At 41.8% G+C, this 12,082-nt stretch overlaps 1 protein-coding gene across 6 annotated transcripts in view; it reads left to right on the top strand.

The window, feature by feature from the left end:
* The window catches only part of Psme3ip1 (proteasome activator subunit 3 interacting protein 1), a 32,547-nt gene extending 24,907 nt beyond the window's left edge, over window positions 1–7,640 (top strand). For all 6 annotated transcript variants that reach the window (XM_063247372.1, XM_063247371.1, XM_063247369.1 and 3 more), the window contains one exon: window positions 6,750–7,640. In XM_063247372.1, the coding sequence (XP_063103442.1) occupies window positions 6,750–6,967 (218 nt within the window). In that variant the 3' untranslated portion in view covers window positions 6,968–7,640. The remainder of the gene's footprint in view (window positions 1–6,749) is intronic.
* The last annotated feature ends 4,442 nt before the right edge of the window (window positions 7,641–12,082 follow it).

Genomic DNA, 12,082 nt, shown 5'->3' with positions numbered 1-12,082 from the left:
AACTATTTTATAACAAGCAAGATAAATACCCAAGACTGTGTCTGCTGCTCTGCAAAAGTAATGTATTAGAAACCAGTGGAACTGATAAATGACAGTTGTGTTTTCTTAGGACTGTTTACAAAGCCCTGGTCAGATGCCCTCTACTCACAGAAGAAAATTTCTCTGTCTCCCCAGAATGTCAAGTTTCTTGATTTCGCCTGTATTGTTCCCCATGGGAGGCAGAATGCCTGGCTCCAGTTGATTGTTGAAGTGTGTTGGATCTAGAAGCTTTTTTTTTTTTTGTCTTTTTCGTTTTTATCGGTACCAGAGATCGAACTCACGACTGCCTGCTTGCAAGGCAGGCGCTTATGCCGCTGAGCTAAATCCCCAGCCCCTGGATCTAGAAGCTTAATACAGTCTCTAGGAGTACATTTTCTTTGGTAGTTACTTTTATGTGATGAAGCCTGTCTTTATTAAGTGGCATAAAGTTGTAAGCGAGGGAGAATATTCCTGGGGGCTGTATTAGGGATGAAGAATTTAGGCAACTGTTTTCAGTTTTGTCTCTGACTCCCTGTGGGATTGAGACTCTGAGGTAAATTCAGCAGGTCATCTGTAAACAAGACTCACATTTATTTCTCCCTTTTAAGTAAAAAAGGGTACTTTTTTAAATGTTTGCCTAGAGTATCAGGCATAGTGGGCTGTCACTGTTCATCTTTTGCTGTAGAACCTACTTTTAATAGGACCCTCAGTGAAAACTCCCTTGCACTCAAGATACCTCTTCTATCTGCTCTCCTTTCCACAGGGAAACAGTATTATACATTTCTTATGTAGTATAATTACCCCATATCAATACTTTTTTAAATGTATTTTTTATTTTGCAGCATTAAGTAATCAAACCCAAGGCTCTGAGCATGGTAGCCAGATACTCTACACTAGGCTATACCTCCTGAGCTGTAATGTTTTATAACAAATGCCAGACATTTCACTTTATAATTCTCCAGTATGTGTTTCTGAAAAGTAAGTTCTTTTTTGGCTAGTTTTATCAATTGAAATATGATCATATCTAAAACAGTCACAATAATTACCAAATGTCAAATGTAAAATTAGTATCCATTTTTCCAAATTATCAAAAAAAAATGTTTCTTGGCAATTTTTGTTTTTAAAATTAGAATCCAACCAGAGACCAAACATGGTATCTGGCTTTTTTTTTTTTTTTTTTTTTTCTTTTGGCAGTACTGGGGATTGAACCCAGGCCTACACACATGAGTTATATCTGTAGTTCTTTTTAAGTTTATTTTGAGGCAAGATCTTGCCAAGTTGTCCAGGCTGGACTCAAACTTACAGTCTTCCTTGCTCAGCCTCCCAGAGAGCTGGGATGACAGGAATGTGCCAGTCTCCCCAGCTTTATAAACTTCAAAAATTACTGAAATATTCATATATCATAACATTGATCCTTTAAAGATTATAGTTAAGTAGTTATTACTATGTTCACAGGGTTGTGCAACCATCACCTCTGTCTATTTTCAAAACATTTTCAATACCTGAAAGAAACCCTGTACTGTTAGCAGTTATTTCTCATTCCCTCTTCTCCTCTGCCAGTAGCAACCATTATTTTTTCTGTCTCAATAGACTCCTTTCTATACCATTTCATATAAATGGAATCATGCAATATGTGGCATTTTGTGCCTGGTTTCTTTTCAGTCAATATAATATTTTCAAAGTTCATCCAAAGTTTTGTGACATGAATTAATAGTTTTTACTAATGGCTGAATAATATCTATTGTATGGTATGTCACAGTTTGTTTGGCATTTGTATTGTTTCTACTTTTTGACTAAAGTTAATCATGCTGCTATGAATTTTCATGTACATGTTTATTTGTGAAATCCTTTTTTCAGTCTCTTGAGTATAATACCTACAAGTAGAATTACTAGGTCATACAGTATCTCTATAGTTAACTTCTTAAAAAACTGTTAAAGTATTTTTCAAAGCACCTGCACTATTTTTATATTGAATCTGAGGGTTCTCGTTTCTTCACATCTTTTTCAGTGCTTTTTTTTTTTTTGGTGCTGGGGATGGAACTCATGACCTAGCACTTGCCAGACAGGTGCTTACACCGCTGAGCTAAATCCCCAGCCCAAAGCTTTTAATTTTGATGACATCCAATTTATGAATTTTTCTTTTTTGGTTTTATCATACATAAGAAACCATTGTCTAATTCATGATTATGAAGATTTATGCCTGTTTCTTCTAAGAATTTTGTAATTTTCTTCCAAGAATTTGTGATTTTTAGTTCTTACATCCAGTCTTTGGTTCATTTTGAGTTAGTTTTCTTGTTTTTTGTTCGTTTGATTGTTAAGGGTTTTTTTTTTTTTATCGGTACCAGGGATCCAACTCCCAACGGTGCGCTTGCAAGGCAGGCGCTTATGCCGCTGAGCTAAATCCCCAACCCCCTTGTTTTGTTTTTTAAGACAGGGTCTTGCTATCTTGGTAGTTTAGGCTGGTTTTAATCTTACTGTGTAGCCTAAGCAAGCCTTGAAATCATGGCAGTCCTCCTGCCTCAGCCTCTGGTGTATTGAGATTATAGGGATGCATCACCACGCCTAGAAAGTTTGTTTCTGTTTTGGCCTACAGAAGGGGTTCAGTGTTATTTTACAGGGATATCCTTTTATCCTGAAAGCACTTGTTGAAAAGGTTAATCTTTCATTCACTAAACTGGCATAGCATTCTTGTTGAAAATCAGTTGATTTTAAATATATGGGTTTATTTCTGGTTTTTCTTTTCTGTTTCATTGATTTTTAAGTCTATCCTTATACCATTACCACAGAGTCTTCATCACTGTAGCTTTGTAGTAAGTTTTAAAATCAAGAAATATGAGTGTTTTTACTGCTTTTTCAAGATTGTTTGCTTATTTGGGGTCCTTTTGATTTGTCTGAATTTTGAGACCAATTTATCGATTTGTTAGAAACAGCAGAAATTAGGATAGAATTTATAAGACTGATAATTTCACTATCTTAACAATATCTTAAGACATGTTAGCACAATAGGCTATACCCACACATAGACACACACGTGCACATACATTCCTGACTTATATAAAAATTTTAAACACATTTCAACTATGCTTACTTTATCTGATGCTTTATCTGATGCTTACTTCCTGATAGAAACTGTTTGAATGAGTCAGTGGGAAGGAAGACTGTGTGACTTCTTTGAACTATCTCAAGCAGACATCTTTTTTGTCTTTCTGTATGCTGTCTTATCCCTGTGTTCTGCTTCATGAAATTAGGCAAGAAATAGCCTCCTTTGCTAGGATATAAGGCTGCATAAGAATGATACCCTGAAACTTGCTTCTGAGTCTGTCCTCAGATTTGCCCCTTAATCCCTCAGAAGCTACTTGATCCTGATAGAGATTCAGCTTCCTCCTGAAGACCTGCCTGAGCAGAGCTAGTGAATGCACAAGTTGGCCCCATCTATTCCCAAGTCACGCATCTGTCTGAATCCCAAGAACACTCTAATAGTAATTTTTTTGTGTGTTAATTTGGTATGACAGTGTGAATACAGCAAATGCAAGAGTTGGCAGGAAACTTCACCAAATGTGTGAGGTCAGAGGGCACCATTTTGTTCCTCTTTGGACAGCTAACTGCTCTTGGAATGAAATTTGTCAGAGTTGCAGTCTCTTTTCTTTCTTAAAACTTCCTATATAATTGGAGGTTTTGGTCTTTTCGTTTAACCTAATGATGGCACGGTGGTCCAGATTCTTTGATCACACATTTTGTAGCCGGCTTCTGTTCTTCCTTAAGGCCAGCTGTTATCCTCATAGGCATTCTGAACTTGATCTTTCTTTTTTCAGCCCATTAAATTCAGTTTACACTTAAAATACTTGATAAAACATGTTCTTCGCGAACTTTCACATGAATTAGTGGTTTTTTTGTTTCTTTTTCTTTTCTTTTTTTTTAAGATAGTGTTTGGCTATGCAGCCCAGACTGGCCTGCCTTGAACTTCTAATCCTCCTGTCTCAGCCTTCTGAGTGCTGGACTTATAGGGGTGTACCACTATGCCCAGCCATAAATTAGTTTTTAAGTAATGGAACCACATACCTTTATAAGATACATATTTTTAAAACAATCATATTTTTCTGCCAGAATACTGAAAGCATCCTTCTGTATGTTATGCATAGCAATAATGAATGTTTAAGTAATAAATGATATTGCTTGATGTCATGTCCCGTAAGACTGTGGAAACATCAGTTTTTTTCTTCCAGAGGAGCCACTGCATCTACTTTTGCATATATTTTTGCTGATGTTGTCATACATATGCATGGTTATACCTGTTTCCCAAATTATAACTTATGCATGCTGTTCTGCCCCTTGCCTTTTTCATTTATCACAATATCTTGAATTAATTCAATTCCAGTACAGATGGAAATGCTGTTATAGTTTGTGTTCTAGGTGGCCCCCCAAGCTTCATGCAGTCATGGAGGTGGCTGAATCTAGCATTTGTGATTGGTTTGTTGTCTGGCATTGGGATTGGTGGTGTGAGTGCTGTACTTGTCCAGGGCAGAGCTGGCATACAGTATAAGGGAAGGAAGCTGACATGTTTTTTTCCCCTTTTAGCCCTTTTTTATCTTGTCATTTGTGGCTACCATGAACGGTTGCCCTCAGCTGTGCCACTTCTGCCTTGGAGCCAGCTTAGTATGGAATGAAACCTTCAAAAAACTGTAAGCTAAATAAACCTTTCCTTGCTTCACTTTAGGATCAGGTATTTTGTCTCAACGAGAGAAACATAACCAAGACAGATGCTTTGTTTTGTTGGCTTTCTCTCCTTCCCTCCCTGCCTCCCCCCAGTGCCTAGGGATGGAACTTGGTGCATGGTGCATTCTGGGCAAAATCCTAACCATGGAATCATACCCCACTCAAGATGCTTTCTTCTTGATGGCTGAATAGGAGTCCATTACTTAGCCAGCTGCCTATTAATGGACATTGTGCTACTGTGAACAGTGCTGCAGTGACTATTCTCTTAGGTACAGTGTTTATGTTTGAAGGTCATTGCCAAATTTCTCTATATTCCTTCAGCAGCATATAAAGTTAGCTGTTCTTCTCATAGTGTCCCTCCTAATGTCTTCCTTTCCTATGTTTAAAGTTCAAATATGTCCTTTTCCATGAACTGTTGATGTCTTTTTTCTGCTTCTCTGTTCAGTTGGTTTTTTTTCTTAAGATTAGACTCCTTTGTAATCTTAAAGACATTAGCTTTTGTGATATAGTTGCAGATGTTTGCCTTGCTTTCTTGTAACCATATTTTTAACATCTCTGTGAACATTGTCTGCCCTCACCTTTTTTACGTTCTAACATCTGCACGTATTATTGTTTATTGTTAGCAGTTTCCTTCTTGGTTGGAGTGACCCTGTGAGCCCCTGAATTCTGCACACTGGCCATGGAACAGTGTGTTCAGTTTCTTGGTAGTATTTTTTGCGGACTCTTTGTTTCATATGCTTGGAACCATGTCTCATTTTACATCTACTTGAGGTGTCTACTTGATTCAAGTTTAAATGTTTTACGTTCTAACATCTGCACGTATTATTGTTTATTGTTAAATGTTTTACGTTCTAACATCTGCACGTATTATTGTTTATTGTTAGCAGTTTCCTTCTTGGTTGGAGTGACCCTGTGAGCCCCTGAATTCTGCACACTGGCCATGGAACAGTGTGTTCAGTTTCTTGGTAGTATTTTTTGCGGACTCTTTGTTTCATATGCTTGGAACCATGTCTCATTTTACATCTACTTGAGGTGTCTACTTGATTCAAGTTTAAATGTTTTCTACTCTCAGTAGCCTATTAGACTGCCAAGTCATTTGACTCCCCTCATCAGCAAATGGGGATAATATAGTTTGTGACAGTGATTATAGCAGTTTGTGACACTGGTTAAATGAGGCTAGAAACATTCAGAAGGAAGACAGGGTACAGTGCAGTGGCTTTCTTTACCCTTCAAATCCTACATTTTCTAGATTGAAGCTTTCCATCCTTTGAGTGGCAGGGTAAGTATGGGTTTCCTGAGAAGAAAAGAGCCCCACCTACTTAGTGACATTGTGCATGGTCTTAAAATGTTACCTGATTGGCTTGTTTTCTCAGTTGTAAAAGAGGAACATAACTAGAAGGCAAAAATTGTGTTAAATTGGTTTCTGAATTGCTTGTCTCCCTCATCAGGGAAAACCAGCCTTCCTTAATAAAGTGTTATTTTGCAGCTAAAGTTTGTGCTTCAGAGTAGATCTGTACTAGTTGCATAAGGAGCAAATATTCCCATAAGCTGAGGACACAATACAATTGTTAATGTCACAGATTTCTCTTAATCTGGCTTCATCCCTACTGTTGAGAACATATGGAAGTCTTTCATCTCCGGATGTCCATCTTGTGTCCAAAGTGAGTAGGGATTAATGTTAAACACTGGTTCCCCTTAGGAGGACAGGGAAGCAAAACTCCCCTGGAAAGTAAGCAAGGTTTTTGTTCTCTGGTGGGGAACAAGAGTATAGTCAGGCTCTGGGGATAAAGTCCTAACTTTGTTTGCCTCTTGACCTTAAGAAGTCATTTCACCTCCCAGAGCCTCATTTGCTTTGTCAGTTTCCCTGTCTATAAAATGAGGATGACAAGGAGATTGACTACACAGGGCTGTTTGCGGCCTGGTGACTTGTTAGGTACAACCTTATATCCAGCCCAGCACGTATGTAAAGACCCCTCACCTTTGAAAAGGTGATGAATAAAAATTCTCTTTTTTTGCAGAGGCCTCATCCTGTGTGTCTCTTGGAAGTACCTCCCTGAGTGGCCCATCCATTCACTGCCCCTCCGCTGCCGTCTGCATTGGCATCCTCCCAGGTCTGGGCGCCTACTCCGGAAGCAGCGACTCTGAGTCCAGCTCAGACAGTGAAGGCACCATCAATGCCACAGGGAAGATTGTCTCCTCCATCTTCCGAACCAACACCTTCCTTGAGGCACCCTAACTCCTGTTCTTCAACAGGAAGGCCCCCCTAAAACAGTTGGACTGTCCATTCTGCCGCCAGGCATTCATTACCTCCCTCTAAAAACTCCTTTGCCGGCCCTGTGTGCACACCGTGACACTTTTAAAATCTCACCTAAAAATGTGCCAGATCCACTTGTGGCCAGAACTGTGGTCTCCTTTCCACTGTAGTGCAGATGACCAAACCAGTCTCACTGCCTCTTCCTCACTGATATGGCAGGGTGGGTGTGGCCTGCAGGAGCTCCTGTGACAGTACCAAGGGATCATACTAGCTGGCTTGCAAAAGGGTGCTGCTGGGTTTTGTTGCTTTCTTGTTTTCACTTTTTCCTTTCCCAACAGCACAGGAAACAAGGGCAGTTATTGCACAGGTGTTCCTTAAAATTTATTGTAGACAAATGTGTATTTGGTTCTACTGCATTGTGGAACATGTTGTGTGCTAAGGAAAAATAATGAAATTTCTCTGTGGGGCACGTCAGTTACCAGTCTTCATTGTGAAGTTTCCCTTAATGTTGGCCATTCCTCTCCATCCAGTCCCATTTGTATAGGAATGGGCTGGTAACGAGCAAGCTTTCATCTTCTACTCAGATTTTTTTCTCTGCCTGGCAAGTTATTTTGTTTTCGATTTTGAAATAAAAGATATAGTTTAAGATTCTAAACCTTAGAGAAACAAGCAGAGGCTTTATTTAACATGGCCAGAAACCAGAATCACTGGTGTATATGTTAGCCAGATGACATTTCTAGCAGCTTCTGCAATCCAAATACTCTAAACTAGTAGGGCATGCTTGTGTGTTATGATTGCTCTGCACCTCACCGAGGTACTTCTCGTTTTCATTCATATTATAGCTGTGGCTTTTAACTGTGGAAGCAATTGCAAGACTAAAAGTATTGCCCTAGCACTTTCTTTTATCCACTGCCACACTGCTCTTTCCCTTCCCAAACAGCAGCTCCAAGGCCATGAGCAGCCAAGAACCAGAGGAGCTGTGCCCCTTCTGTCTCACAGGGAAATGGGCTTAGAACTGAGTAGGTGGGAGGGAGGTGTAGGGAGGAAAGGCCGAGGAGGCCTCGGGCATGGGTTTAAAAACAATCTGGGTGTCCCTGCCTTGGGAGAGTGAGCCTGTGCAGCTCTTTCTTTTGCTTGGTTCCTGCATCAGCATCAACTGTTTTAGCTTCCTCAGGTGTGAGACTGAGCAAGACACACACAGAACGTGTTGATACTGTGATGCTGCTGACAGGCAAAGAAGCTACTCAGTTTTAACGTGGGCAGAGAGGCTTCTAGGTCTGATCCAGCCCACTTCTTTTCCCTTTCCAGTTTGGTGATACTCTGGTGCCCACTGGCAGATGGTGGCTTCCTCTCACCCATAATTGATGCCTCATGAATTCTGCCTTTTCAGGACTTCTTGGTGCTAATTGTTCCTGTCAGTATGGGTGTGTCAGCTGCATCCTCACAAACAAGACACTTTGGTAAAACTGTAGGCACCTTCTGCCTCACTGCTTCATTGTTCCCATGATCACGCTGTCATGATTGCAACATATACCCAGAGCAACACTGAATAATTTCAGGAGGCAGGCTAAGGAAATAAAAAGTCACCAAGCTTATGTGATTTGACTTCAGAGGTCATTACTATACCTCATGGCCTCTTTTGATGTCTGAAGAAGTTGACAAAGGATTGCAGGGATTAAAACCATACAGGGACTTCAAATCCAATAAATCTGTCAGAAAAGGAGCTTTTGCTTCTGTACTGCATCTTGGGCCTCCAGCTGTCCCAAGCATCACAGCCAGATTGGAGTCTTCAGACTGAGCTCTGTACTCAGGAGAGATTAAGTCTCTGTGTTCCTTTCATTGTAGTCTATTGTGCTTATCCGTATAGAGCCTTAGAAGTGCAACACAGCTTCTGTAGAAACTATGGGGAGCAAAGGAGGGTGTGTACCTACCAACAGGGAAAGTGGCATCCAAAGTAGACTTTGTGGTTCTATCCAAAGAAGAATAAGATATGTAAGGATGGAAGGAAACACTGCATAAAACCAAAAAATGTAAAGTTGGTGTTCCAGGTGAGCTGGTTTTGCTTCTGGATTCAACCAATTATAGATGGAAAAAGTTTGGAAAGAAATTGTGTCTATACTGAACATGTACTGTTTTTTTCTGTAGACAGTAGCATATAGCAGCTAGTTACATAGCCTTTGCATTGTATTGGGTATTCTAAGTAAGCTAGAGATGGTTTAAAGTATCCTGAGTTCTTTCCTTCCCACTGCCTGCTTCCCACCAGAGAGAAACTCCATTTGCTTGAACCATCCTGCTGCTTCTGCATCTCCTTCTTGGGAACTCCTTGTCCCACCTTGTGCAGGTACACTGTGCTAATTCCAAACTAGGAGCCAGACATCCACTAGCTATGTCATTTGGTCAAGGTGTAGAAGGACCTCACTTTGCTCCTTGGGAAATGAATAATGCCACTGTTTTCCTGAGGAGGGTAAGAGAAAATATAGATGCTCGGTAGACAGTGGCAGTCCTCATTAATGTTGTTCACATGAGCCTCCCTGCTTCGGAGTCAGGTGACAGAGCATGGGTTCATGTGGCTTTCTTGTGCTTGTTGGACACTGGCATTCCTCAGTTGCAGCTAGCATGTTGAAATGCCAAGAGGTCAGATCTGGTTGTCATAGCTCCACCACCAGCTTCTGGTGTAAAGCCTGTCTGCTAAATGTTAATTGCTCTGGCACACTCCATTCCTTGACTCGTGTCCTAGCTCTGGGTATATGGTCCAGTTGTCATTTTAAGCCTCTCTAGAAAAACAAGCTCAGTGGCAGTGCGCAGCCATTTGGACTTGGGTGTTTTTGATTTCCTGGCGTGCCCAGCCTGGTTACACATACCAAAGTGGAATGCAAATTCTGCTCAGTGGGAGGCTGGAATCTTGGCAACACTTTAGCAGTCACAGGTTGAACACAAGAAGCAGGTCGCACATTCATTCCTTAAGTGATGCTGGCAAGGGCCGAGGTTTGTTCTCTTACCTGCTGGAGCAGTGCTGTAGGGGAGAGGAAGTCTCCGCAGTAGCAGGCAGAATGTGGCCCCAGCAGCAGAGAAATCTTCACTGGGCTTTATGCTGTAGGGTAGCCTGCACTCTTCCTCTTTCAGTGAGAATCATGCATGTAATCATCCCTCATGTTGATCTCTTCCATTCAGTACATACTGCCATGGATGTGCTAAGCAGCTTAGGGAACTTGGGTGTTTATGTTAGTGGATGGTAGTATCTTTCATCCTGAAAAGTATTCTGTGAAGCAGCCTTTCTCTACATTTTATACAGGAAACTAAAATTCCCAGTGGCTCAGTGACTTGCCTGGCAGCTGACAGCTAGGTGGCAGAAAAAGAATTTCATTTGAGACTTTAGGTCTAGTTTTCTGTGACTTTAATGAAAGTTTTAAATGAATGTCAGTGCCCAGGCCTCTGGAGGAGTCCCCAGGCAAAGGTGGAGTCTTTTTGGTCAAGTTTCTAAGTCTGCCTTTCAGCCTGATGTCCATCTGGAAGAGCCAAGTAGCAGCATCAAGGCTTGAAATTTTAAAAAAATGCACCCTTGTCTAATGTTCAGACACTTTTTTTTTTTTTTTTTTTTTTGCTGTGAACTGAAGCCAGCCAGAAACACAAAGCATGCTTGACTCAGCTCTGTAGTCTCAGGCAAAGGGGCCTGGGTCTCCCACCATGTGAGGCCTGAAAGCAGCAGCTGTGGCCCACACGCCTGGTCTGTCAGGGCATGAACACTGGGGACAGACCCACGTGCAAGGCAGGAACTCTGCCTTAACCTAGCCCAGTAGACATTGGTCTCCTCTACCAGCCTAGGAAATTATTCCGGAAAATAGCAAGGAAGGAACAAGGTGGGAGGTCTGTGTGAGAAGTGGTCACCTCAGCGCACCCCCTCGAAGGTCATAGAAACATAGGTCTGGGAGAAGGCTGCTGTGGAGAGGCCCCAGCCAGTTGGACTTGACAGATTCTCCCAGGTTGGAAAGACACAGACTCACCTGGATGTGACATCCACTAGTGATTTTAGCTACCCAATGCGAGTAAACAGGCAGTCTTGTGCTAATGTCTGTCTTGTAGTGAGCTGGGGAAGTGAGCCAAAATGAGCCAGATATGCCAGTACTAGATTCCATCCATGTGGGTGGCCTGGGTAATGGAGGCATTGCCTTCCTGAAGGCTTCCACAAATCAGGGTTCTGTGCATGCCAGCAACTCTGAGAGAAGAAGATACACTTTAGCTGGTTCCTGGTAGCTATAGAGGTCACAGAGGCATTGAATAAAACTTGGGATGAAGGTGCCTCTCACTCCCACCAGCTAAACTGACTCCTGAGCTTGCTGGGCACCTAGAAATGGGACCTGCCTTTTACTGTCCAGTTTGAGCAGGCCACTAGTAACAACAGCTAACCTCCAGCATGGTTGGGGACAAATAACCAGTAGCAGTAGAGTGGAAGAACCAAGGCCATCAGTTAGTAACTTCACCAGAAGAAGCCTTTGCGAATCCAGGAAAGCACTGGATGCAGCGGAACCAGTGTGGGCACAGTCAGCCATATATATATATATATATATATATATATATATATATATATATATATATATCAAGTATGCCTGATCTGCTGTTCCATGTGCTTCCATCCAAAGTGCTTCTAGTCAGGGGCTGTGGAAAGGGTTCAAGATGTGCCTTAGGCAGGGCTGGGAATGTAGCTAAGCGGCAGAGTATGCACAGGGCCTAGGTTTAATCCCCAGTGTATGGGTGCATATGTACACATTCTGGCAAAGCACTCTTCAGAGAACTGGACACCAACAGAAATGTTACCTGTTACTGGTGACACACTGCTTCTGTTAAGGGGCTGTAATTTCAGAGGAGGTAGAACAGGAAGGGATGTTTATGTGCAAAAGAGGGAACTGGGAGAAGGGGATGGGACAGTTCCCAAGAGTGGTCCTCTGGCTGCTTGCTGAACCTGTGTCTAGAGAGCGGAATGCAGTGGAAACAGCAAAGATGGAGGAATAGCGCTAACCCTACAAGGTCCTGAGGCCAAAGAGGCTTTCACACACTGCAGACCACAAGGCCTAGAAGACCCAGAGGAGTCTGAAGTAGGTT

Source organism: Cavia porcellus, unplaced genomic scaffold (genome assembly GCF_034190915.1).
Source record: "Cavia porcellus strain 051 isolate PalLab524CR breed Dunkin Hartley unplaced genomic scaffold, mCavPor4.1 scaffold_4, whole genome shotgun sequence".
Lineage (NCBI taxonomy): Eukaryota > Metazoa > Chordata > Mammalia > Rodentia > Caviidae > Cavia > Cavia porcellus.
Note: the sequence above shows the minus strand (reverse complement) of the source record. Positions and strands in the feature narration are given on the sequence as shown.